Below are 27,965 nucleotides of genomic sequence, written 5' to 3'. Positions count from 1 at the left end.
CTACTCAATGTCATGGTTTCACCAGGAGGGAAGTGTTCCAATTCTGGTAGTCCAGAGCTTCTTCAAACTTTCAGTAAAAGCAATTATCATAATAAGCATGGGAAAAGGACAATTTGTTACTGCATTTCAGTAGTTCCTTGACTGCATGGCATGTAAGAAAAGAAATAGTATCTTTATTTCACAGTTACTCAATTGTCATTGTTTAGAAGTTTGAGCATCTAGTTCTAGTTTTCACCTTACTAATTTGATTAAAACATAATGAAGGAACTCATTTTTCACCCAGTTGCCTGGGAGTTGTCGTCCACCCCCCCAGTGAGGGTGGTGAAGTATCCAAGAGAGGTGTCAGACTGGCTAACACATGTACAGCGTTCATGAAGTCAGACTACTCTTGAGTATGGTGATAACCACGTAACCTGGATGTAGTTCATAAAAATAAACTACCCAAAAAATTTGTAAAAAGTTGATGACTAAAGATTTTTACTAAGGGATACTTAGCTCTATCTTAAATAATAATTAAAAAGAGCTTATTTTCCTAAAATTTCAGCTTCTTGTCTGTCAAAACATGAGACCACTCCGCCTTCTTGGCAATGGCCAGTTGGGTGGAACACCTACTTGGCAGCTCCTAGTGTGTAGGATTGCACAAGCAATCTCCAGCAAGGTCATTAACAGGGCACAACTGAAAATATGTTCTCAACCTCCTCTCAATACATGTACCTACTTGCAGGAGTGGAATACAAATTTCCAGTACTGTTGACATGCACTTCCTTGGTAAGTGCATTTTTGAGGGAAAGCAGTTCACGGAAACACAAAAAGAGACATAGGGATAGCACCATAAATGCAATTGAAAATACTAATTTTTTTTCATTGAATTTCACATGTGTGTTCTTGAGAGGACAACAGCACAGCAGGCAACCAGTGCACCAGAGATCTGTGTTTGAGTTGTGAAGCTGATGGTACCTCTCTCACTACGCCTTCATCAGCTATCCTCAAAAAAACCTGAACCTTCTAGAAAACTGACTTACCAGGAAGAGTCTCTTTCTTCACAAAACAATTATAATTGATCTGTGTCACTGTATCAGAACCCAGACAGTTCATGTGTGAAAAGAATTACTGCTGGAAATATATTCTCTCACATCTGATAGTTTTTGAAGAAAACTCCCCCTTGACAGAATGGCCTCATGTTTGCTTCTGCTGCATAATGTACGCTACCCTCCCTGGCACCCAGACTCACCAAAATAAGCCTCACAATGAATTTTATTACAGTAAAGGCTTACAGCCAGCAACAGCTCTTTGTGTCTTTATTCCATTCTCTCTCAAAGTAGCTCAGATTTTTAATTAATCTTCCTTCTATGCCAAAAAGTGCCTGAAAGGGGGAGAGTACAGAAGTAATTTATATTTTGCTACATATATATATACTTTCAAGTAATGCTTGGGAGATATTAAAAGTAAATGTTAAAGCCCTATTTAAGGATTGCATGAGCCAACCTGGGATCAAACACAGCATATTTGAATGGATCTCTTGCTGCTCTCTGATGAAAAGGATGCATGGGGAAAATCCCAAAACACCAAAATTCTGCTGGGGAAGAGGAGGGATCCTTCTTTCTTTTTCCAAGAATCATACCAGTATTATGTATGTTTGTAAAAGAACAAGAGTTATTTTATGGAACAAAATCCCCATCTAAAGATCAGGGTGATACCCAAAAATGTAAAATTATTTTTCATCTTGAAACTAACAGTTGAATTGTTCTGGTACGTATGGATTTAGGATGTAAGGACAAAATCATTTAAGCAGGTACTGCCTCACCAAAGCTACTTTATTCAACACTGACACTTGACCTATTTTCCGAAGTAACAAGTGCTTAGGGAGGTTTAGTGTGATATTTTTTTTCAGCAACTCCAAAGTTCCCGCCACATCCGACATGGGAAGTGGAATTATTTCCCTGAAAGGCAGGAACATATGTATTTCTAGGATGCTTGCTTGCACCAGTTTTAAGTTACTCCAGAGCGGTCCCCGACAACCGAGGCCCACGTAAGCACATGGCACGGCCGGTGGTTCGCAGGAGTGCAGGTGACCCTTGGCAGCTCCATCCTCCCCTCCGTGTGTTGCGTCCTTGCTTCCACCGGCGCGATCCTTAAACCTGGAAAGGAGCCCCGTGGCGGGGCGGGCTCCGGGGGCGATGGGCCACACCCACGGGCATCTCCAGGAGATACGCTCCGTGCAGCTCTGGCCTCGGCTACCCCTGCAAAGCGATTCCTGGCAGAACTTCCTTGCGCACCTCGCTCCCCCCGCACACACGCCCTGCTTCTCCTGCAGGAGCAGCAACTCTGCTGAGTATCACTGAGGATCTCCAGGAGCCTCATTGGAGATACCAAGGACCGTCTGGCCGCGATCCCGTGCCGTGTGCTCTGGGATGACCCTGCCCGAGCAGGTTGGACCAGAGGACCCGCTGCGGTGCCTTCCAACGTGCGCCACTCTGTGACTCTGCTGACCCCGCCGCCACCCCAGGCCGTTCCGCGGGCACCGCCCCGCGCCCTGCCCCGTCACGGCCACGCCGCTGGGCTGGCCTCGACTTCAAAGCCGTGCCCAAGGCAGGAATACCGACAGGGGAGGCGGGACACAGGGCGGGGACCAGCCCCCACTGACGCCGCTCTCCTGCGGCCATGCCGCGCCCCCGGCCCTCCGCAGCGGAACTACAACTCCCGGCACACCTCACGGCGGGGTGGGGCGCGGACTCCCACGTGGTGCGCAGAGCTGCGCGGCGATTGGCCGGAACCGGGAGGGGGGCGGTTCCGCGGGGAGCAGTTCCGGTGCCCCGCGCTCGGCACTTGTTTGGATGCTGCCGTCACATCATGGCGACGCGCGGGGGCGGCGGCGCGGCGGGAGCGACCCGGCGGACCCGGAGCCCGAGCGGCGGCGGTGGGGACGAGGCGGCGGCGGCCCCGAGCGGCAGCCCCGAGGTGAGGCGGCTGCGCGGTCGGGGCCCGGCGGGAGGGCGCTCCGCCTCCCCTTCCCCGCCGGCTTGCAGCGCCGCGCTCCCCGCCTGCCCCGTCCCCACGCGGCCGCCCGGCCCGGGCGCACGGGGCAGGGGCGGGCAGTGCCTCCGCCGCTCCCGGCAGCCTCAGTCCGGGGCTGTCCCCGAGGTCGGGCGTGTGTCGGGGAGGTGCTGGCGGTGGCCCCCGGGGGAGCTGCGCTTACCCCGCGGGGCCGGGGGCGGCCCCTCCGTGCCGCCCGGGGGGCGCGGGGCGGTCCCTGCCGAGCGCGGGCCGCTGGGGGCGGCAGCACGTGGCGGGTGCGGGGGCTGCGCGGCCCGGGGGGAGCTCTCGCCGCCTCCCTGGGGGTCCCGCCGGAGACCCCCCCGTGTCCCCACCTGGTGGGACCGGAGGGTGGCTCTGCCCGCGGGGGCGGCGGGAGCGTTTTCTTACCCCCCGGAATAGGTAAAAAAAGGCATTTTTTCTCTTTTTCCGTCCTCTGCCGAAACCACACTGAAAGTAGCGATGTCCCCAGTTATTTTACAGTAATTTCTAGTTGCGCGTCCGCGTAGGAAAAGCATGAAATACAACTACTTGGTCGCGGAGCGGCAAAAACTTAAAATATGCTGCAATTCAGTGGCTGTATGTAATATCACCCACTGGATGTTTTCCGTGACAGAACTGCCTTGGTAATCTCATGTGCTGCTTAAGTATCTCATCCTGTGTCCTTACACAAATTCAAATGGCTTTTTGCAGTAACTTTTTTCTGTGGTGCAAAGGATAACAGCACCCCAGAAATAGTAACTTCGTGGTGCTGGTGGTTGTTTACTTTGGCTGCTAGAGAGAGGTCTAGGAGACTTCGGAGCTAGTTTTCCGTCAATGAAAGCACCATCTTTTGCTATGTGTTTTCTGAAGATCTTTACTAAGAAGTGACTTGTAAGTAACTTTATTGTCTGTTACGAAATCAGATGATGATGATATTTAAAAGAGAAAACAAAATCCCAAACAAACCTGCATTCCATATTGTTTCAAATATTCACAGTCAAACGGAATTTCATTTTTAAATGTGGTGAAATGTGGCAGGCAATGTAAAGCAAATTTTACTTTGAACTTTTTTCTCTGGGTTAAAAATTGTTCAGCACTCTCTTGCAGATTTCCCTCCCCCTGCCTTGATACACAGGAGCTTCTTTATTTTTAGGTTCCTTGTGACCTGTTTGCATTGGGAATTCAGGACTTGTCTACCCTGCTTTTTCCAGAATCATACTGTGGATGACTAGAAAAATACTGGGTTTATAGTAAGGAGGAAGCGAAACCTCATTGGCGGAAGTGATTCATGCAATATTAAATGTTTTCTTAATTAGCACCTGTCTTAGATGCTTACATTAAAAAAGGGTTGGTGAAATTCATAGCCCTTTGCCCTGCATGTAAATGCACTAAAAGTTTCCGAGTAAATTTTGGGTTCCTGCAGTGAATTTTTTGCTAGAATTACAGGAAATGTTTGCCACGAATTTTTTAGGTCACTCAAAGAATCACCAGCAAAAGCAGTTTTCATATAAAAGTGAAAGGACGACAGAGTTCATTGGTAAGGTTCCCTCTGCCACATACTACATGGTTAAAGCACGCAGATTAAAATTGCACTAAAATCAATCAATCTAAACTAAAATGAACCAAAAATTGTCTACTTGAAAGGCTTGGGAAGGGGGGAGAAATGAGAAGGATTGGAAAGAGTAAGGATAAAAAGGAGTAAGGGAGACCCTCCTGTTGAGCCACAAGGCTCAGAGTGGACCCTCCTGCCAAACTTAGCCCCGGACTTGACCAACAGTTTAGGCCAAAGGTTTTAACAGCTTAATCAATAGTTTAAGTTAAACAATTTAACAAAAGATTCTGTTGCATTTACTATAGCACAACAGTAACTCACTTGCAGGCCTCACTTACTTACTAAAGTATTTCAGAATCTCAGAGATTCACACGTTCCCAGTACAGATACTATAGCATATTCACACTTCCACGCGTACAGACCTGAAGAGTATGTACCAGGTATATACCTGGGAAAAATTCCCCTCAAATCCAGGGAAGTACTCACGTCAGATGCCTTTCCATCTTCTAAGGGGGCAGAGAGTTGATCCTCGAGGATTGGTATCGGCCCAGGCTCCATCAGCATTCGGCAGCGGTCCTCCAAGGATAGCAAACTTGGGGGGTTTGCTGACTCTGAGAGGTGCCCCCTCAGAGGGAGATGCTGGCCACAGCCCACTGTGGTCCAGGAGAGCTCAAGGGATCTCACCTAGGACCGCTGTTTATAAGGTCTCAAGAGACTGGGCTTTAGTCATAACAATTTTTCATCCTAGCCACAGTTTTGAGTTGGTAACTTTCTTTGAAAGTTTGGTAACAAAAATATTGTTCCACTTGAGTTGTTATTCAGGTAAGAAAACTAAGTTTCCAAGGCTGTTTGTTAAAAACCAGAAGCTTGTTAGACATCCCTAGTTCCTGGGAGCAGACAGTGTTTCTGATAAACTCCAGAGGAACTCAACCCAGGTGCAATTCCTCAAGGACGCATTTCTGAGATCATGCTGTGGCCTGGGGCCAGGGTGAGGGGGTGAGAGATGCGCCACCACAGTGTTCTAATGTCTTAAGCTAAATGAGGGAAGAGATCATCTTTTTTTTTTTTCCCTCCCTTTTGTGGTTGTGTTTGAGGTAAATAAAAAAGCTTTCCTTAAAAGTAGGCATGCCATCTGTGTCATGAGGCCACTGAAAGAGCAAGAAAAAGAAGTATGGTAAAAGGTAACAGGAAAAAGTAAGGGCCATAAGCAGGGGTCATATGAGAATGTAGGTGTCTGAACCAATATCAAAGAGCATATCTTGAATTGTACAGTATTAATAGTGGAATTCTGTTAGCACTGAGTCCGTATTGACTTTTATAAAGGTAAAATAAAAATTTTGAAAGCAGGTATTTCTTAATTGTCCTCCTGCTGTGTTGGGACTTCTAATCTTGCAGTGCTTTGAAACTAGAGATGAGCAATACTGCAGGTGCCTCATCCAGTGTTTTGAAAGTAGATAAATGAGTGCATAGAACATAGTTTTTAATGTAATGACAGAACAGGGTGAAATGTTTGCTTGAGATGACTTTCAGATCTCACAACTAAGATCTGTGTTCAATGGGGAAGCCACCTCAGAGGCCATTAGGTTTTCAGAAAGGTATAATTAGACTGCATGATCATTCAGGTCAGTGAGCACAGTATAGAGAAGTATTGCAGGGAGAAATAACTTAATAAACTAGTCTTGTGGTCACATGCTTCTGAATAATTGTGTCTGAACCAGTGGATGAAGGTGTACCTGCTATAAAATTCAAACTTAAATTCTGTGGCATCCTAAAATGGCAGTTTTCCTGCAGAAGTTGTAAATAAAATTGCTACCAAGAATGACTGATTTTTCGACACAGTTGATACAGTTATGTTAAATAAAGTCTTCTTGAGTATCTGCACTGAAGAAAAGTCTATTACATACGTGTTTTCAAAGTAAGCTTTTCTCTGTTAGGAGGGAAAAGTAAATTGTTGGGATGCCCGCAGCCTAAAATTTGGTATGAATCATAAACATTTATGAGAGATGTAACATACTTTTTTGCCACAATATTTTTTTTTAATGTAATTGGTCAGGATAAGGGATGTAAACCTTTTATGTCCAGTTGCATGTGCAGTAAGTTTGAAAATGTAGTCAGCTGAACAGTGTTGTCCAAATTGTCTTTTTTGGAGCCTCATGCTGAGCAAACGATTATGTATTTACTTGTGTAATTAGGTTGTCTTACAGTTGTGAAAATCTGGTTTATGTACACTTGTTTCTTCCAAAGCTTTCAGGATATTTCTTGAAAGTATTAGCAATTACAAAGGCTAAGATTGTAAGAATCTTTTCACAACACAGGCCAACTGCTACTGTGGGTATGTAGATGTTTTGATAGATTAATGCTAGTGCTTATATTTTTTAGGATAATTGGCTAACATACAGGAGGAAAAAGATGTTGGTGTAGCTACTAATTATGGTTTCTTTTAATAAAAGGTACGGAGAAGTGTTTTTAGGTGGTTTAGGGAAAGATTGAGTATGTGTATATATGCAGGAGTATGGAATACAGGTACACATAGAACTGACAATAAGCACAGTATATTTTAGGTAGCATTGTGTTACAGACTTGTGTAGGTAGTAGAACAAAAAAAATTATGGTTTGATGCATTTTTGGCATGGTGGTAGGACAAGTTCCACCCAAGTGTCTGTTCTATCCGTATGTGCAGCGCATGTTGCTGAAGCAGTACTGTTTGAATGAAAGCTGGCTTAGGCTCTTGTGGTCATAGCCAGTTTCATAAATAGGATATCTGTCTTGTACTCAGATCTTTTAGGTATGAAGTAAGTAGAGTTTTCCTGATGTGCACCTTTTTTGATCAAGGTATAAGTTGCGATAACAGAGCAGAAGACTGAACAAAAACTCCAGGGTGAGCAGGAGCATTGTTACCAGTAATTTTCTAACAGTCATCCTGAAGTTGATTGTCCTATAACTCTACCTTAAATAGCTTGAAGATTATATGCTTTTCAGAAACGTCAGCATCTTGTAATAGCTGGTTTCACAGCTAGGTAGGTAGGAAATATCTTATTTTTTAATGGTAAAATTTTGATAAATACTTTTTGATCTTATGAAGTTGCACTTTTCCTGTGCAACATACCCGTTTTGCCTCTCTGAAAATCTTTCTAGGCATATAATAATCTGATTCTGTTCTGTCAGAATTACGAGCTACCTGAGGCTCAGGCTGGCTGGAAGCTGAGAGAGCATGGTAGCAGCTAGAAAAGGTAGCAGTGATTTCAGTAGAAGGACTTTGCTGGGGTAGTTTTGTTTTTATTCAGTCAGTACTGAATCAGCGCTATTATACAATGTGCTGTGGGAAGTGCTCTGTTCTAGCTGGAATGTTAAACTGAGAAGTTCACTGATGAGCACACATTTGAAAAGATAAGAGGTAAGAGTTGGGGTTTTTCAAAACATTGCCTCAGTAAGGAGGGAGCACTTTCAATGATATGATATGATACCATATGATTCCATGGCTTAGTACTTAAAAGTTCTTGGTGCGATGTTTATTATTGCTGCAATTTGAAGCTTGATACAGACCAAATCTGACACTACCTGTAGTTTTAGTGTTTTAATAATAGCATTGAGCATATGAAGGCTGTTTAGACTTTTGGTTAGTGTTTTTAATATCTAAAGTGACAGCTAATGTAGAAAATCTTTTGTTAGTCATAATAAGGAAATCATCTAGCTATTAGTGTTTGTGGCCCCTGTCAGGCAATAGCAGAACTTTTGTTTTATAAAAGAAAAACAAACCCTTTCTGATATAGGTTAAATAAATTAGAATTTTAATATGCCATGCCACTACTGTCAGATTTGCTAGAACTTATGGACTGCAACTCGATAGATAAGAGTTTAACTAAAGAGGGGGTTTGGCGGGGGGGGGGAGCTGTGGTTTGGTTTTGCCTTTTTTTTTTTTTTTTTATGTTATCAGATTGTTCTAGCTGCTGGTAGAACCACTTCTTTAAATACAGTATTCTAGCCTGTGGTCAGTAACTTGTAATTGTATTTAAGATAAGAAAACTGGATATTTTTAAAAAACCTGTCTGCTGCTACACTGAGCTTTGGTTTTGCAGGGAGCATACGTGCTGGTCAGTAAGCTTGGATTAGTTCCATGTTCACTGGAAAACTGAAAGAAAGTTGACCAGTTCTGTATATTTTCACCATCTTTACAATTTTCAAATATATTGGAGACTTGAAGGACACTTGTACACAAACATTTTTCTTCAATTTAGTATTCTGATAGGTTATTTCTAACTTCTCTGTTAAGACTTCAGAGAATGAGTCTGAAATTCTAAAAATCCTAGTGGGTTTTTTGACAAAGGATAGAGAATATTCAAGAGTTTAGAAAAAATTATTGTCAGTAAAAAATTGAACTGACACCTAATTTGACTTCAACAAAAAGCTCTGCTGAATTAATGAGGTGGTGGTGTTCACTTTGTCAAACTTCCAGATGCTGTAGAATATGCATGTGAATTGCCAGCTCTGAATTGATGTTTAGGTTATTATGATGGTTTGCTAGAAGAGAGGTGGGCATATCATGACTTACTGGTCACATGTATGCCCCTGCCAGTATTTGTTCTTTTTTTCCCCAGAAACGACAGAATTTTCTCAGATGAAAAGCAGTGACAATTTTTTGGTTGTCTAAATTTGAAGCAATGCTTCTCATGAACATCATCTTCTCAACGGTGTTCAGTAACCAGTGTTTACTATGTACTTGTGGTGAGGATAAGGTATTTGATGATTAGATTGACTTTTATTTTTTAGTGGCTCTCATGCTTTGGCTTCTTTCCAGTCATCCTGCTCGCACTTCTGGTTGGCAGGATTGCCTATTGCTGTGCAGTGAGCTGGGGTGAGGAACTGATCTGGCTGTAAATTGTGTTAGAACAAGTTGCATGAATGTTGTTGCTAGCACAGAGGAGGTGGGTATGAAAAAGGGGAATGAAATGATAGCAAGAGCTGCTTGGGCAGTGCTGCTGTTCAGTGTATAACCACAGCCAGTCAGGCCTTGTCAGCTCCTGTTAGAGCTGCTGGCAGTTTTGTGCTCTGCTTTCAAAAAGAAACTCTTAAGTCTGTTTATGGATATCAAAAAGTGTGGAAATGCTGTGCCAAATCAGAAACTTTTGAGTCTAGAGCAGACTTTCCCTGTGTTTTGCTAGACTTCTTAGGCACATCAGTTCATGTTCTATGCAATGGAAAAACTGCAAGTTTCAGCTGTTATGTTGGGAGTGCAGGTGCTCTGGTATCATGTTGTGTTCAGAATACTCAGGTCTTTCCTGTCTTGTCAATTTAATGTGGCACACTATATTCAGCTTCTGTATGAATCATGGTTTTTAGAGAACATCTGTGCCATCGTTTCAACCATTGGCTTGTACAGAAAGGTTAAGTAAGCTGTGCTGTTTTCACATTTCTTGTCCATTTTTGTGAAGCATCTTGTTTATTTAGCTGACCCCAAACTTGCAGGGGTAAGCCTTTTGCATGCCCATGGAAGACCCACAGTATAAGACAAGGAAAAAAAATGCCCATTTTACAGTTGACTTTTTAGAGATGTAAAACATTGGAATTGGTTATTTGTCACACCAGTTCAATTACTGCATGACCTTTTTAGGCATCTATCAAGTGTGATGTCTGACACGACTGGACAGTAAAACTGCAGTGCATTTATATTTGTCCATAAAGCATGTGCATGATTTCCACACTTGTAAAGAGCTGTGCAATGTGAATCTTCCTTGGTAAGTCAGAAGTTGCTCCTTAACATCTGTACAGATTATTTGCAGTTAAAAAGCTTATTGTCCTGTGTGAAAGGTACTGTGTGAATTCCATCTTCTCAAGGATGGATCTTACCTTAAGATAAGTTCTGAAGCAAGAAACTTGCTTTGAGAATAGAGAACAACAAAGCTGTTATGCATGAACATTGCAAAAAGGATATATATTTGTTTAATGATTTTTAAATAACTCTTTCAAGGATGCTGAACAAATTGGAAGTCAAAATATATCTCACAATATGTTATTAGTGTTGCTGCGTTCCTTTGATGTTGGCAAATTCGTTTTGAAGAAAAAAACAGTCCTGTGCAGAATATAAAACGCAGTGTAAACTCCTGGCTTTAAAAATTAGTTCTTTTTAACATACGAAAATGTAAGATAATCTGAAATTAAATTGTGCTTAAACAGCATAACTGCATATAAAGAAGCCCTGTTTTTATAATTCCTTGTGATTTTAAGGAAATTTACTTTAGGTTCACTGAAAAAACCGAGAAGGATCCCTTTATTTTGGCAGTAAAGTGAGTTCAGCTCTGATTATCATGCTTTTAGCTATCAATGCACATTGTATAGCAGGGTTGCAAATGGACAGGAAAAGAATACCCAGCCACCTCCATATAGTTCCAAGCCTCTGCAGTGTAACCAAATGAACAAAACAAAAACACACCCAACCAAACACCCATGAAGTTCTCATCAGCCTTAAATAAATTTAGAAATTGAGAATGCTGTTCAGGTGATTGAGAGAGGGTCTGTAGCTGCTTGATAAGCTATAGAGTGTTATATCAAGAACATCAGGTATTCTGCTCTAAAATATGAACGTATCACTGCAACATTAAAACAAGTGGTGACGTTTAACTTTTTGGTTAAATGATTTTGCATTTTCAGAAGTCTTTAGAGAAAGTGGTGTTTAACTGAGCAGAATTAATGAATTGTTAAATACCATAGGTAATAGGACTCCAAATCTGACACCAGGTAATATTCACTTCTTGGATGATTTCACAGATGAAAATTTTACCATTTCAAAAACAGATATGCTTCTGATCCTGCTTATCATTTGTGTTATAACAACCCATATTCTCCCGTTAAGAGCTGTCATATTTGGCATTGTGATTGAAGTCGTTCGAGCTCTTGCTCTCTGTCATTGAAGCAGTGCATTAATGTATATTTCTTCAGACTTCCTAGCAAGTGGTTTTGGTTTTTTTAAATTTTACTCTAATTTGTCCATGCAAAAGAAGGCTGGAAGTTTTCATTTTAAACACATTTACTTGACTATTTACTTCCACTTCCTCCTTTCTGTTCTAAAGGTGGTTGGTGCTACCATGGAAGAAGCTGGATCTCAGGAGATGGGAATGAATAACCAGGATCAGCTGGTGAAGAGCAAATGCAGTGAATTGTCTGATACAGCACTGCAGCACACGCAGTCCAACTGTTATGGCCTGGAAAACACAGGCACGTTGGAAGAGGCTGAGTATATCACAAAGAACAGAAAGCACCTGGGATCCACATGCTGCTCCCAAGAGTCTCGTGAGGAGACTCCTGGGAGAGAAGAAGCCCGTACTGATCCACCTGATGGCCAACAAGATCCAGAGAGTGAAAAACACAAAGAGAAAACTTTGGGTATGTTCTCTTTGGCATTTTGATTTTTAAATAGCTTTAATATTTTTGTCAAATAGCTAAACGCATTTGCTTTGTCTCAAATTTACTCTGTAGCCAAAAACTTGTCACCTTCAACACGATACTTTGAGAAACTCTGCACTTCTGCTTAGGAGAAGATAGTTCTTAATGCATATGTAAGACTCCTTCAGCTGTCAATGCTATTTTTATAGGAACTTTAATAATAATAACAACGTGGTAATTGCTAATCAACTTTTTTAATTTTCTGGTTTGAATCTGGGATTGCGGTGTTCAATGCTGCCAAAGCACAGCTGATAATTAAATTCCAAAAGCTTATTAAAAAAATTTGTGTAATTATCCTTTAATAGCAAAACTTAACCTTTTAGATTTCATTTTTTTCAATTTTTTCTTTTTATCTGTGCTATCGTAAAACTGAAATATTTTTGTGGTTTTAAGAGTAAAGTAATTTTTTGCTGTGTAAGATGTTGAATGGTACATAAGCCAAGACAATTTTATTCTTGCTCTGATGACTTCCCATTTGTTATCAGTTAGGATTATGCAGCTATCAAACAAGAGAGCAACTTAACTCACTAATTTCTCATGGATTTATATTTTACTTCTAAAGACAGGCTGCTTTTCTGGTATGTTTTTTTTCCTCAGTATCATTGTCTTTCATCCATTTCATAGGAAAAGAAGTGTTATTATTAATGCAAGCCTTGAATACACTTTCTACTCCAGAGGAAAAGCTGGCAGCTTTGTGCAAGAAGTATGCTGATTTGGTAAGTAATTTGTAAAGATAGCAGGAGTTATTCATGTGTTAATATTAACTGTGGAATGCAAGCACAAGTAATACAGGACAGTTAATCATTTTGAATATTTTTAATGTTGGGGAAAAAAAATAGAACACTCAGGCTGACTATGAATATTGCTTTAGCCAAACTTATTCCTGTAGTCATTTCACTTCTATGTGACTGCCTATTAAAAATAGGTTTTGATATCTTGGTGTTGAAGCATACTATTAGGATTAACAGAAAAGCTAAGAGTTCTTTTGGAAGTAATCATTTTCCTACTTTTGTCTGTCGATTAATGCTTTTGTGCTAATGTTTTATAGGATAATGTTTTATTTAAGACAAAGAGAACATATTGTCTTACAGAGATTTTGGGGGGAAAATATTCAGTTATGTTTAACTCAGTGAATAGGGGACGTTGGAAAGATTTTGCTTTGTGCTTCCTGATCATGCAAAGGAATGGATAGAAAAATATACATTTCTTCACTAGCAAACCAAAAAGAAGCAGTTCATAAAGTGCATTCCTACCTCAAGTAGGCGAAATGATAATTTATTCTCTAAATTAATTGATCACAAAATCAGAGAGGTAGGGGAAAAGGCTCATAAGTTTCACTTTCTAGAATGTTCCTGGAGACAACAACGCTTGACTTGTTTGTCTTGAGACAGGGACAGACAGGAATGGAAAGACTGGAAATACAGTGTGTATATGCTTTCCCACCCTCTTTGTAGTTATAAAATGAATATGAACTAAAGACATAATTGAAAAGCTTAACAAAAGCATAAGATTATCTTTCTGTAGATGTCAAGTGTATCATATGCAAATGTTTCTGAAAATGACATAATGGCTGCACAACATGGCATAATTTTCCTGAAATAAATTTTTTTCCTTTGAGATTAATAATGTCTCCAAAACTTTGAAGGTGATCTAGTGGGTAGTCTTTTTACTCACAGAGGCAATATTAATTGCTTAAGGACTGACTTACATTAGTTCTGTTAAGGAAATCCCAAGTCCTCCTTGGAGGTCTGGTACATTTTGGCTTTGTTTTTCTTGCTCTTTCTCACGTGTTCTTGTTCACATGTATTCATTTCCTTCAAAACTAGCAGCTTCTCTAAGAAGTCACTTTCATTAAAATGAAAAACAGTGATAGTTCTATAGTGCAACTCAAGGATGGGGGAGCCCACTTAAAAATGAGCTTTCATATTGTGAGAGAAAAATGCAATAAATGAGTTGGTTCTTGTGGGCAATTGCTTGTGCATGTGATGCCTTTTGTATTTGAGCAAACAGCTCCCATTTCAACTCGCACTGGTGATGATGATGGCCTGCATGAGGAGCTAGGCCTGCATGAATCCCTCAATTTTGCAGAAAGAAAACAGTCTGCACTATCTTCACTTTGAGTTTTACTGCTGAAGGAAGGATCTCAAAACAACTGGGGAACAGCTAGACCAAATGAATTGTAATTTCCTTCAAGCAGCTTGGCAATCAGAAGAGATGTGATCGTGTTAAGTTTTTTGTCCTCCCAGAAGATGATCCACAGTTGATAGGTGCAGTAAGCATTCAGAGTCCATAGATAGTCACCACCATGGAAAACCACTTACTTTTCTCAAGATGCTCGGAGTGGCTGGGAATCTGGGTGGGAGCTTGTCTGGGTGTAAGAGTAGCTTTGTTTTGGCCAAATGAGTCTTAGAAGTACACCTGTTTCCCTTAGAAAGTTTAGGTTGGATCTGACTCTGTTCCTTTTAAGATGCATTTTTTTCTTCATGATTGTGGTGGTAAACCACTGGCATAGGTGTCAGCTTTAATACCAGCAGAGGTTTGAACCGTGTATGACAGTGCACCTACAATGCTTTTTTTCTTTTTTTAAAGATTCATCATCTTTAAAGCTCACTGTCAGGTTTTTCAGTGGTGTCTCATGAAAAGGACTGTACAATAAAGGTAGGAATGCCTCTCTCCTGGCAAAAGATCTTCAACAATTTTTTTTTTCCTAATTTGGAATCTATCAGGAGATCAGTCTGTGATGCAGGAAGGTTTGCATCCATGGTAATGTGTCTCACACTGGCACGCTTTTACAGGCCTGAAGTTTCATAGGTATGCAAACAGTAGAACCACTTGGAGTGGTGTTTTCTGGCCACCCAAGGAAAGGGCTTTTTATGTTTGGATGTGAAAATATTTCTTTAACATTCTTCTTCTCTAAACTAGATTAAATATACATTTAATTTACTGTTGTCAGGGAGGTCATTTATTCGTTCTTCTGTGCTTCAGCATTATTTTGAGCTCTTTCAGAAAGCCGGCATTTTATTATTCTGCTATCATAGTGATGTTCCTCATTGCCAGCCCTCTTTTCCTGTGGTGTCCTGAGGCTGAGGCACTATCTAATGAGGAGCAGAGTAAGACTTAACATAGTTGCCTTCTTTGCAATAGAAGAGACTCTGAACATGGTTTCTCAGGGAGCCCAAAAATTATGCATAATGGATAATCCTGTCAATGGGACATTAATGCAAGAAACTTCTGTTCACTGGATATTCATAGAATAGATTTTGAAATATGTATACAGAGTTTAACTGTGTTATCTACCATCTAAACAGCCTAAAGGAAATAGAACAAAAATTTTACTTCAGATGGTTGAGACTGCAGATCTCTTAAGTCATCAAAGTCTGGGCTTTGTAGCTTTATTAGTATTTGACTTGATTTGTCAGGGCAACTAGTTTTGTCTGTTCCTTTCTGAAATACCATAGCATTTCACAAACTTGTATCAATTGCTGCTTCTCTTGGTAGGAGCTCCTGCTGATAAGAAGGAACTCTGCTCTGCACAGTTATGTGGTTTTTCTTTTTGATAGTAAAAACAAGACCTGCTGAATAAACGGCTGTGTGTACCTTCCAGATAAGAGTGGGAAAAGTTGTGACTTGTTGAAAAGCCAGTTTCAGTTGGCTTTTAATTGTATTTGCCACGTCCTCCGTTCTCAGGGCTACTCTTACCCCTGTAGCTGAATGCAGGCTGATAGCTCATAGTCAATGACAGGTCCATGGTGCCTGTTCCCCAAAGCCAAATGTTTTTTAAGTTGGAATTAGTATATTTTCATCTTTTGTCCTTATACATTTAGAATTCTCTGCAGGATTATGGTAATTTCTCTTTAAGATCAGCTTGGGTCTTAATAAAATTTAATTTCCTTGTTTTAATCCAAAATGTTTAAAAGTTTCTTCAGTCTGCTCATCTAGATGGTAGTTTCACCTATGTTTATTTAACAAATTTACTCTCTAATGTTAGTTGGAGGAGAGCCGGAATGTTCAAAAGCAAATGAAGATACTGCAGAAGAAGCAAGCACAAGTTGTGAAGGAGAAGGTCCACTTGCAGAGTGAGCATAGCAAGGCCATTTTGGCACGTAGCAAACTGGAATCTCTCTGTCGGGAGCTTCAGCGTCATAACAAAACTTTGAAGGTTAGTTTGTTTACATAAATTACAGTGCTGCTGGTGGTGGAAATATTACTTACTGGTCACTGCTTAAAATCAGGAGTGCTGCTTTTTACTTGCCATTTTGCCCATTACCTGTACCTGTAGGAGATGAGTGGCATATGGTTTAAGTGTAGCTGATTTTAAGGTAAAGAATGTGGGGATAGTTGACTCACTGAGGTTTTTTCCCCCTCAAACCAGTTCATATTACTTGCAGTATTTGATCTTGTCGTATTTTTTCTGGGAGTAGTCCTGATGACTGCTGGAAAAAATAGCAGAAGTGAAATAATAGCAGCATGAAATGGCAGGGTATCAAAAAAGGCTTAATTCTGTTGGAATATAATGGATGGGAGTGAAATGGAAAAGAGCCAAGAGATTCTTATCTGTGATTGCTGTAGGAAATTTCATTATAGTATCAATGCTGTTTTTTACATCTGAGAAATTCTGACACTTGCAAAGGTACCTATGTAGCATCTTACTACCAGCCTCTCAGTAATGTTGGTAATGGTGAGGACAAGATTATCTAAAAGTTTTGGAATTTCTAGCTTCTTTGCTCCACACACTTTACATGGATAGTCAGCATAGCATATTATGATTGTGGCTTGTATTAGTTCTAGCAATCTAGAACTTGAAACAGTACAGGAGTTAATTATCACTATTGTTTCTGACTCAAAAATACGAAAAAGGTGCATAGTTTGACCTGAACACTTTTAATATTCTCTCATAAAAGGAAGAAAACATGCAGCAAGCACGTGAAGAAGAAGAAAGACGGAAAGAAGCAACTGCACACTTCCAGATTACACTGAATGAAATTCAGGCTCAATTGGAACAGCATGATATACACAATGCCAAACTCCGACAGGAAAATATCGAACTGGGGGAAAAACTGAAGAAACTCATTGAACAGTATGCACTGCGAGAAGAGGTGCTTACACTATACTTCTAATGGGATTTTATTAGTTCCTTGACTTTAAGGATGAGATAATTATTGAAAGGGGAGCAAAACCTCCCATTCTTTACAACCCTTGTATATGTAATTTTTATATTATTCTTTTTACTTCACTACTGAGAAAAAATTAATAGCTGTTTGGCCCACTGTCTGCCTTTCCTGCCTGGTTTTGAATATCTAAATTGAAGATGCGTTGGAAGAAGTCTTTCACAGTGAAAGTGAGCAAATAGAAATAAGTTGTCCAGAGGTTGTGGAATCTCTGTCTTTAGAGATATTCAGAACTCAGCTGGGCAAGGTGTGCGTAACCTGACCAGGCTTTGAAGCTGACCCTGGTTTGAGTGGACTAAATGGCTTCCAAAGGTTGCTTCCAACATAAATATATATTAATAGTTGAAGTTGTTAAAAATTATGACTTCACATTATAATGGGGGGGATATAAGAGTTATTCTCTGTCTTATTTCTTTTGATTCATTAAGGTTGCGGTTTTCTTGGGAAGCTCCCTTATGTATATAGCTGCTCTTGATGGCATAGAATCAAAATAAGCTATCATGCTTTAAGAATATATTTGGCCTGGTATCATGGAAGTGTCTCTACTATAGGACTAACCGAGCTGGCTTTAATTGGCACCAGGTTGTGAGCTAGCTGCCTAAGCTACAGTGGTGGAAAACAGCCAATTCTCCTTGTCCAAGAGAGAACTGAGCTCCATGGAGTCCTACAGCTAAGATTAGTTGGCTGGTTCTTAGTTGGCACAGGAGGTTTTGGAGTATTATTTCTCAGCTGTTTCTGAGGGGTTGTTTTTTTGGTTTGGTTTGAGTTTTCTGTTTTGTTTTAAATCTGGATCAATTAGAAAGCTCTCTGTAGACTAGTTCTCCACCTTTTGCGATGATGGAATATTCGTATCTACCATGAGAGTATATGGGGAAAAGAAAAGGTAGGAAGCTGCCTTGTGCTACTTAAGAGATGGAAGTAAGACCGCAAATATTCAGTGATTGGCGGAATTTCATCAGTTAAATAAACTTGTTGCAAACTTTGCTTATTTTGAGCTTTTTTTAATTATGCGGACTAGAGCTTTTAGAAGTAACAAAGTACAGTAAGGATTAGAGGTAGATCAACCAACTTTAGAAGTAAGGATGTAGACTGCTTGCTACAGGATTTTTGTAATGTCTGGTGTGAAGTGATTGTACCAATTTTGTAAAAACAGGCACCTGGCTTCTGTGAAGGGCAAAAAGGGGTGATTATAATGTATGGAGATAGAGGGGAAAAAAGCATGTAAAACACTCTTCTGCTGCTTTTTCTTTTGTGTGAAACTTCTAAACAATGTCCATCTCCCCAAACACTACACTTGCCGTCATTGACTAGCAGATTCTGTATTTGACTACTGTGGTTTTCTTTTCTCCTTTAGCATATTGATCAAGTGTTCAAACATAAGGAACTGCAGCAGCAACTTGTGGATGCCAAACTTCAGCAAACTACTCAACTTATTAAGGAAGCAGAGGAAAAACATCAGCGAGAACGGGAGTTTGTAAGTGAATTCTATGTTAAAAGAAATAAAACCTACCAAACCAGACTTTCCATGATTTAAAGCAAATACATGATTTAAATAGAAATTGAGGGAACTGTCTTTTGAAAGTTAGGATAGAGTTCAGCAATGAGACTGAAATTTAAGTTTTGTGTATGATGCTTAAAATATTAATGCCCATACTAATAGGCAAGTAATGTTACTGCTTGCATTTTCTCAGCAAATGTGCTGAATGTCATTTAGATTTTTCTTGGGCTGGGAAACGGGCTGAAACACCAAAGGTACTTTCTTGCAGTCAGGAGTTGTAACCTCTGGTTTTATGCCATAAGAAATAAAAAATGCAGAATAAAGCATGTGCTCTTCTGCATTGTCTGCCCCCCCCAACTATGGATGATATTTTATTGGTATGTTGATATCAGCAATTTACTTGCAGTCTTCTAAGCAGTTTTCTTACAATGTATCTGTAACTTCTAGGCAACAGCCTTGCTTTTTCTGTACAGTCTTAAAATGATCAGTGTCGGATTGTTCTATTTTTTAACGTAATTTCTGAGTCATAAGCTGATGAAAATATCTTCAAAGATGAACCTACAAAATGGTGACAAGTTGAAGCAAAATTGATTTGAACTAGTCTGTAAGGGTGCTATTAGTGACTAGAGAAATGAAAGTTGAAAATAAGTTACAAAACAGTTATAAATTACGTACAGTTTGTTAATGAACTGTTAATAAATTTAGTGATTCAAACTTGTACAGAAATAGAAACATTGAGACATTTTTCTAATTGGTAGCATGAGTCAATAAAAATCTCTGCATGGCAATACATGCTTTAAATTGTATATATGAAAGTACAGTATAGTAGTAAAAAAGCCCATGTGAGAAAACATGGTTGAATAGCCCTTAGGTGACGTTATTGTTTATTTATTTTTCATCATAGATCAAGTTAAGCCATTTTTAGGAATACTTTTTTCATTATGTGGCTTTTTTGCATTGTTTTTTAGCTGCTAAAAGAAGCTACAGAGTCCAGACACAAATGTGAACAGATGAAGCAACAGGAAGCTCAGCTGAAGCAACAGGTATCATTTTTAATGGAGAGATCTTCAGCAACAGTTCTGAAAAGAAAATACCAAGACTGTAGTGAACATAATGCAACATCTGAAAAAACTTTAAATTCATCAGATGCTTGTGAAAAGTACTTGGTATTTTTTTAAATTAAGTCTTATATTTAATTTCCAGTAGGTAGCTCTTCAGTAGTGAAGCATGAATTATGATCAGTAAACTTGCTGTTTAATACATCTGGAGGGTACTGTTACTGGAAGGTGCTAAACACTGAATTTCTGAAGTTAGTGTCCTTTTAAATTAATAGTGTTAATATTACAAAGACGAGAATATATGAAATCTTAAGAAGAAAAGTTTAAGTTTAGCTTCTCTGAAGCTGTTGTTCTCTCTTTTTATCTTTGTTTTTTTTTATGTAGCTGTTCAGGACCAGAGAGGCCTTTGTGACTATAAAGAGTTGGATGGGGATTTTTACCCAGGCATGTTTTAGAATCTGTTTCTTACTGTTTCCATCTCATCTCGGAAGGATGGAGGATTGGGAACAAGCAATGTCACATTTATCCCTGTAGTTATTCGGATTTAGTAACCTGAATATCTCCGCCCACAAAAAACCCCTGCAGTCTTCAAATTACTTGTTTACTGTAACATAAATGTTACAGCAAAATCCTCTGTGAGGGAGGAGAGATGGGCTTTGGTTCTGGGTCTGACCTGCAGTCATTGACCACACATGAACTCAGCACATAAGGCACAGGGAAATGGTAGTTTCATGCAGCATCAGAGCACATGAGAAGCAGTAGCTAATTCCGTTCACTGCATATCTGTTACTGCTTTAGTTGAGGTTTTATATGAAGTCTCTGTCCTGGTTTCAGCTGAGATAGAGTTAATTTCTTCTCTGTAGCTGGTACAGTACTGTGTTTTGGATTCAGTGTAAGAATAAGGCTGATAGCACACTGATGTTTTGGCTATTGCTAAGTTGTGTTTATCCTAAGTCAAGGACTCTTGTGTCTCATGCTCTGCTACTGAGGAGGTAACAAAAATCTCCAAAATAACTGTGAGGGAGCATAGCCAGGACAGGTGACTCAAAGGGATATCACAGGCCATAGAATGTCATACCCAGTATATAAACTGGGGGAGTTGCCCATAAAGGGGCTGGTGGGGGTTTGGGCATGGGGTCTGGCACTGGGCAGCGGGTGGTGAGCAACTGTATTGTGCATCACTTGTCTTTTCCTTTTTGTTATAATTTTTATTATATTTTACTTTGTTTCAATTATTAAACTGTTCTTACCTCAACCTACAATTTTTACTTTTGATTCTCCTCCCTATTCCACCGGGGTGGGGAGTTGGGGTGAGTGAGCAGGTGCATGGTGCTTAGTTGCCAGCTGGGCTTAAACCAATGCAGTCTCTTTGAAACTTGTTCCATGCCCTTTTTTTCCATGCTTACTGTATCTAATTCTTTTCTAGGCTTTCCAGGAGTTATGTTTAAAGTGTGTTTGTATGTGTGTAGTTCAGTGTAATCATACACATCTTCATCGGACTTGAACATACGAGTGTCCAGATGCTTCCAAATAGGTCCTTTTTTTCCACACTTAGTCTTTTATGGTTTTTTCCTAGTAGGTTACCCTTTATTTAAAATCTCACTGCTTTTTTTGTTGTGCTTTTTCAGTGAGTATAGTTTGTGGTTTCCTGGGGCTGACAGATACTTTTTGTAGAATAAGACGAGCTAGAAAGTTCAGTGACAATAATGGCAGAGAATCAGGATGTACTGCTGACAAGCTGGGCTAATTCCTTCTGTGTAATTTCCTTTGCTAATAGAGCAAAATACAATATTTCTGTGCTCTGAATTGTATTGTCCCATATCCCCCAATGTAAGAATTGAGAGAACTGATTACTCTTTAGTAAGAATAAGAAGTTTCTATTAAATGGTCATGTATTCTTAGAACATCAAATCACACACTAAGTTGTTTTAATAAGAATCAAACTTTTTTAAAACTATGTTATTAAACATATTTTGCAGTTCTTTCTTGGTGCAGGGCAAGAAGTTTTCTGTCGAATGTTAATGCTCTTGACTTTTTAAAGTGTGATGTTTTTCACTGTTACATTAATTTCTTGTCAATATGCACTTTCCATGATTTTTACGCAGTGGGTAAATTACATTGGTTGTGAATGTGTATTTTGATTTCTGGAATCAATCATGTTTATTTTGTCCCAGCCTTGGTTATTAGCTTTGGCTGGTTAAGGAGGAAAGGTAGGTATTTCCTAAATTTTAATTTCACTAACCATGTTCTGAATTTCCTGTAGATGTGTATGTCCACAGATCATTTTTTTCCAGTGGAGAGGTAAAAATGAGATAACGATGAACTGTGATGTCTTCCAACATTTTATTAAACATAATATTCTTCATACTTCAGAATATATTGCTGTTCTGTAAACACAGAACTCTACTTCACATATAATATAATTTGAATGGCATGTTTTCAGACAAGTTCTGCGTGTTCCTCAAATGGAAATTATAGGATAGTTAAAAAAAGATTAAGAAATTCATGTTTTACTATTTCCAGTTTAATTTTGCCTTCCTTAATATTTTTGTATTTGTATACCACTGTTCATATTAATGTTCTTGCCTCTTTTCCAACAGCTTTCTCTTTATATGGATAAGTTTGAAGAATTCCAGACCACCATGGCAAAAAGTAATGAGCTCTTTACAACTTTCAGGCAAGAAATGGAGAAGGTATGTATAGGATTATCTATGAAAAGTATACAAAAATAGGAGAAGTACTATAGAAATATTATAAAAAGTAATATAGAGATGCATGCTGTTAGTGGGTTGCATTTTAGATTTTTTTTGCCTTCTGAAAATATATGGAGTATTTTGACATTTAATTTGGATCATAAGATAGATCATAAGAATTTGTCATATTATGGAAGAAAATGTAAATTTTTCTATTTTTTTAACATACTTGCCTGATATCTAAATCCTAATTTCAGTGTTTTACCAAATAATACTTCTCGTTCTCTTTGGCTGTGCTTATGTTTTAAAACTTCTTTTCCTGGAACCTTTTATTATTTGTACGTGGAAGTTGCTAGTCCGTTTCTTTTAAGACTCAATTTTGTTTTCTTTGAATGCAGAATATGTATTTGTGGGGTTGATTTTATGCAGAAGCACTTCTCCAAAATAACTTGTTCAAACTGGACTTGGAAAATAACGCTTAGAAGACAAATTACTCATGTAAAACCACCTATGTTGCAACACAAGCCACAAAATTAAATTTTTTTTTATCTTTTGTAGATGACAAAGAAGATTAAGAAACTGGAAAAGGAAACCATTGTGTGGCGTACAAAATGGGAAAACAACAACAAGGCTCTTCTGCAAATGGCTGAAGAGGTAATTAACTTCTAAATAGCAGTATGGCTCAGCTTGAGTCTGAGTCCTAGAGAACTTCATACAGTTTTTCAGTTTTAGAGAATGGGAAGTAGTACACAGTAGCCTCTTCTTGGATTGTCGGCTTTATATTTTTTTGTTGTGTAAGGTATTGTTGTCCTCAGGCATGGAAAATGGAAGGCTGCTATGTAAATCTAAACCAATGGCACATTGGTTACTGTTTCATTGGTGGGATAATGTGTATGAAATCACAGGAGCTGAATGAATTGAATGAATTTTAATATTCTGAGTAAAGTTCAACCAGTGCTGCAATAAAAATCTGTTTTAGACGTAGAAGACTGACATGAAGGAAATAACCCACGTGTAAGGGATCAGTTGCTTTCTGGCATTGCTGCTGCTTCTGAGGTCATAAGGTGCCATTACTTGTAGTTGGCGAGAGTGATGCTGTTCAGTTGTGCCTGCACTGCCTAAGGCCTAGTTCAGGTGTGTGAGGTGTGACATTGCCAAACCATGCTGGGTCGTGTAGGTTCTGCTTATAGCACTGCTTATCTTTTTGTTCTTATAAGGAGCTAGTTAATAGAGCCAGGAGTACGGTACCTTCTGACCTGGATTCTGCTGCTGGATTGTGGATTTCCTACTTCTATGCTCTTCTCCCACCTGTAGTTGCCATTATATGGGTTGTAATTGATGGCTTTGTGGGATAAATTTGAAAATATCAGGGTCCTGGTTGATGCCTAGCTTTCACATAGCATTAAATAGTCATGTCGTCCTTATTACTTGTTTTTGAAGGTGTCCATTGCCACTCCAGCTCAGACAAACCATCTGAAGTGTAGTTAGGTGAAGTATTCCGAGGAAATTTGCTCTAGTTCAGCTGGAATTTGACCTACTGGATTAATTAAGACTTAATATTTGGGATTAAATAGTGGTGATTCTTTTCATTAATTTAGGAAAAAAAACCCAGTTGTATCACAGAGCTTTTATTTCTTTTGTCCTTCAGAAAACAGTAAGAGATAAAGAATACAAAGGCTTTCAAATAAAACTGGAGCGTTTGGAGAAGCTATGCAGGGCCCTTCAGACGGAAAGGAACGAGCTGAATGAGAAGGTGGAGGTGCTCAAGGAGCAGGTGTCTCTTAGAGAAGCAGATGTGGATCTAGCTGTGCAGGTGTTGCAGTCCTGCACACTCAACTCCCACGAGGAGCTGGGAACTCCCATTGACACGGAACCAGGAATCCAACCTGATGTGGAATCACGTGCGGCAAATAGCTCCGAAAAGACTGTCTCAACAAGTCCTGTTCCTGGCACTGAATCTGTAGACTAAAATGAAGTGTAAACACTGTATTGAGAGATATATTTTGTGTATAACTTTCTCTGTTGGTGGTAACTATTTGGTTTTGTGGTGAAAATTTTCTTACTTTTTCTACCATATCTGTATTTTCTTAGAACTACTGGACTTATGTGGTACAGGAAGCTGCATAGCAGCTTCGAATAGCTTAAACTATAAATTTTCCACAACTGTGTTGCACATCTGCCTCATTTTTTAAAAGAAAATATTTTTCCATAAAAGGATGCATGTGCGTTTCCTCCCCACAACACAAATCACTGTCATGAAAGACTGTGTACAGATATAACATCGTTTGGGGAAAATGGTGACAGCAGGTCACTTTTTTGTTTTAAAGAACAGCACTCTGGTTTTGTTCATTGACTTGCCACTCAGTATACTAAAAATTACCAATTTTTCCAGTAAATTTATCTACATAAGGATGTCTAATGGCCAGTAAAAAATGTCAACTTTTCCCCCTAGTATGTTTTCATATATATGAATGAGAAAGTAAAGGTCCAGAATATAGTAAAAGATATGTGTAAAGGGTTTTATGTCCTTTGTGGTATGAAAAACACAGCTTTGAAATCCATTAATTTGCAGCTGGTGAAACAGGGTGTACAGCTTGTTGCAGACGTCTCAGGGTTGTGTCATAAAGGTTAGTTTGGACTGTTTGCCCTACCTGTGAAAATGTTAAATATAAATGTGTGAGAAAATGTACAGCGACATTACTGAGTGGGATTTTGCAGTTGCGGAGCCTGTTGCACAGATGTTGGTCACATCCTTCCCTCTTAGCTGTAGTGTGTCCACCACATGGTTTTCCTGACTAGGAAAATCCATTACTGTCTAAGCAAATATCTGGATTATCTGGAGGGCTGGAAAGTAGAAACTCACTGCTGCAGGTGTGGAAGACAGGAGTCTGGCAAATAGGCTTTCTCTAATAGCTGGATTGTGACAAATATGTCGCAAAAAGTGTTAGTTAAACGTATTCTTGTTATAGTTGAACATGAAAATTCATGTACTTTTCCTGAAGTACAGTGTGGAACTTCCTGCACATTCAACCCCAAAGCTGTACCAGTTGGCAGAGTGCCTTCCCAGTCAGGTTATCTGGTAAAGATGGTACTTCACATTCTTACACTAACATACCACAAGCAAAGCTTCCTTGTTAACCTTAAACCATATTGTATTTTCCTAGAAAATTTGATACTGTCACTATGACTTCTTCTGAAAGAAACTAGGACCAACACTTTATTTTTTTTGGCAAGGCAACGCGTGATATAACTACAAGCTACCCTTAACTTTAGTTCCCACGTATTTACTTTCTAGTTTTGGTTGCTGTCATTTTAAGAAATACGAACATGTGTAGCCTTTTCTGGTACTTAAAGTTCTTTGCACTTACTTGGGAGGGAATTTCTGAATCAAGCACATCTCAACAAACTTCCCACCCCAATGACCTTGACAGTTCAGTGGCTAAATTACTTGAATGTTCAGGCTGCACTGAGCTCCTGATTCTTTTCCTGTAGTAATATAAGTTGAAATAACGTAGCTGTCTTTGAGAGAAGGTAAGGTTATAAATGTGTTTTAGCTCATACCACTAAGAGGAACTGTGCAAAACTGACATTTTTGAAGTGAAGCAAATGAGAAGCTGGCCGTCTTTCTCCTAGATTTGTGTGGGTTTGGTGTTTGTGATCCAAGCACAATGCAGGAATGAAAAGAAGGTAGCAGTGAGCAGTCAGTCAGGTTAGACTCAGAGCTTTGAAATGTTGATCATGCTAACCGTATGGCATAAAAAATAACTGGAAAGAAGTGTTTCAGACTTGCTGTCCAAATTACGTGCTTTATAGAATCAAGCTTGAAAAAATAATTTTTCTGAGAACTGGCTTTCAGCTTAACACTAAGCTATGAAGTAATTTTCCTGAGGAAAGGTGAAAAACTGTATTTGATGCATCATACTGTTGGCAAGGTAGGACGTGCAGTTTTCTATTTTTACAATTTATTATTTGGACATTTATATCCTGAACAATTCTTTTTATAGTGCTTGTTCTATATGGAGGCAAGAATGAATTTTTGGTCCCTGCTGCAAGAATATTGTAAAGGGCTCATTTAGAGAAGTGACAGATGTATAGAACAGCAATACAAATATGTTTGTTACTGACTAAACATGTAAATGAAGCAGAACGCCCCAAGGAAAATTCTTTTAAAACAGGGATCTCTTTTGTCTTTCCTACCCTCAACATACTCATACCATAGCAACTTGTCTGGCCAAGGCAAGCTGTACTTTGCTTCCTGAAACCAGTCAGTAGAGTTTCATTGCTTAAAAAGTGTTCTTTTAAAAAAAAAAATTGATGTAAGGGATAAGCTTAGCACTGTCACTGATCTGCCATACTGCAGGCTATTGCACTGCCAGGCTGCAGCCAAATGGGCTCCAGTAGGGTTTTTAAGTAAACTTGTGTTACTGCCTTTCTCCCACTACTACAAATTGTTTCACTTGGGATGTAAACTGATGTAGCCTGAGATGAGTGTATCTAATTGTCAAAACTCTGGGGCCTGATTGACAAGTTTCACCACGATTAAGCTGCAAAAAGCTAAATTGTATGCGATTCAAGACCCAAATATGTGTATACCTACACAAGTAAGTTAGGGCTGTATCTCTAATGTTTTGTCCTTCCTTTCATTACACCTGGTTACGTTACAGTTCAATTCTCAGGTGTTGCAGAAAATCTACCTCTTTGGACTGTAGATGGAAATAACTGTGAAAAAAGTGATGCAGAAATCTAGTTTGTGCTAAACACACTGCTTTATTTTTACAACCCATGTCTGCTTTCATGAGGAAAAATGATAAATGAACAGGCAGTCTTTGTTTTGCTTTTCAAAAACATTTTGTAGAGATTTTTCACTAATGTGAATCTGAAATTTTATCTACTCGATTCTGTATAGATTAAGTAAATAAGTATGCTTAATATACTGGACTCTGAGTTTTTCTTTAACATTATATTCATGTCTTCAAACTGAATCTACCGAAACTGTATTTATTTGAAAAACCAAGCGTGAAAATTGAAGATGTGAAATTCGAATTCAAGCGTATTGTTCAAGTGAGCTGCCCCGCGAAGGGGCTGTTCTGGGGTCGTGTCAGTGACTTGCACATTCCTGGCAGTAGTTCCTGGGGCACTGCACGGGTTGAGGGGTAGGTGAGTCCTGTGCTCACCTCACCTTGGCAGTGTCCTAAGGTGAGGGTCAGTCAGACCACAGAGGGCAGGAGCTCTGGCTGGATCTGCTGCACTTGCCTACTTTGAATTCTGCTCGGGCCTTCTGTCTCCCAGAATTTATCTATCATAGTTCAATTGGTGCAGTGTGAAAAATATGGGAGTTTATGTTAAAAATCAGTTTTTTCAGTAAGTTCATCAAGTGCTCCCCATTCTGTCATACTATGTGGGGTCATTTGTTACTAATGTACGCTCCCTCACAGTTTCCTAATACTAAAAAGTGTTCTGTTTGCCTTTTTTGGCATAATCCCTAATGTTTACAACTTCCCTAAACTTGGTTTTGTTTTGGAACTGGTTTTGAGTTCAGTTTTC

General features: G+C 39.4%; 1 protein-coding gene across 1 annotated transcript; it reads left to right on the top strand.

The window, feature by feature from the left end:
- Positions 1-2,489: 2,489 nt before the first annotated feature.
- TXLNG (taxilin gamma) lies at positions 2,490-27,352 on the top strand (the record flags this gene model as incomplete). Its single annotated transcript, XM_027738305.2, is given in 11 exon segments — positions 2,490-2,723; positions 2,725-2,958; positions 11,632-11,944; positions 12,629-12,720; positions 15,993-16,163; positions 16,906-17,100; positions 18,527-18,646; positions 19,639-19,713; positions 22,329-22,421; positions 22,980-23,075; positions 24,070-27,352. Coding segments are annotated over 11 exon segments (1,944 nt in total), but the record flags the coding sequence as incomplete, so codon positions are not given.
- Positions 27,353-27,965: the final 613 nt, after the last annotated feature.

The sequence above is a fragment of the Pipra filicauda genome, unplaced genomic scaffold, assembly GCF_003945595.2.
Source record: "Pipra filicauda isolate LSUMZ 115617 unplaced genomic scaffold, ASM394559v2 scaffold12_size5214236_pilon, whole genome shotgun sequence".
Taxonomy (NCBI): Eukaryota; Metazoa; Chordata; class Aves; order Passeriformes; family Pipridae; genus Pipra; species Pipra filicauda.
Note: the sequence above shows the minus strand (reverse complement) of the source record. Positions and strands in the feature narration are given on the sequence as shown.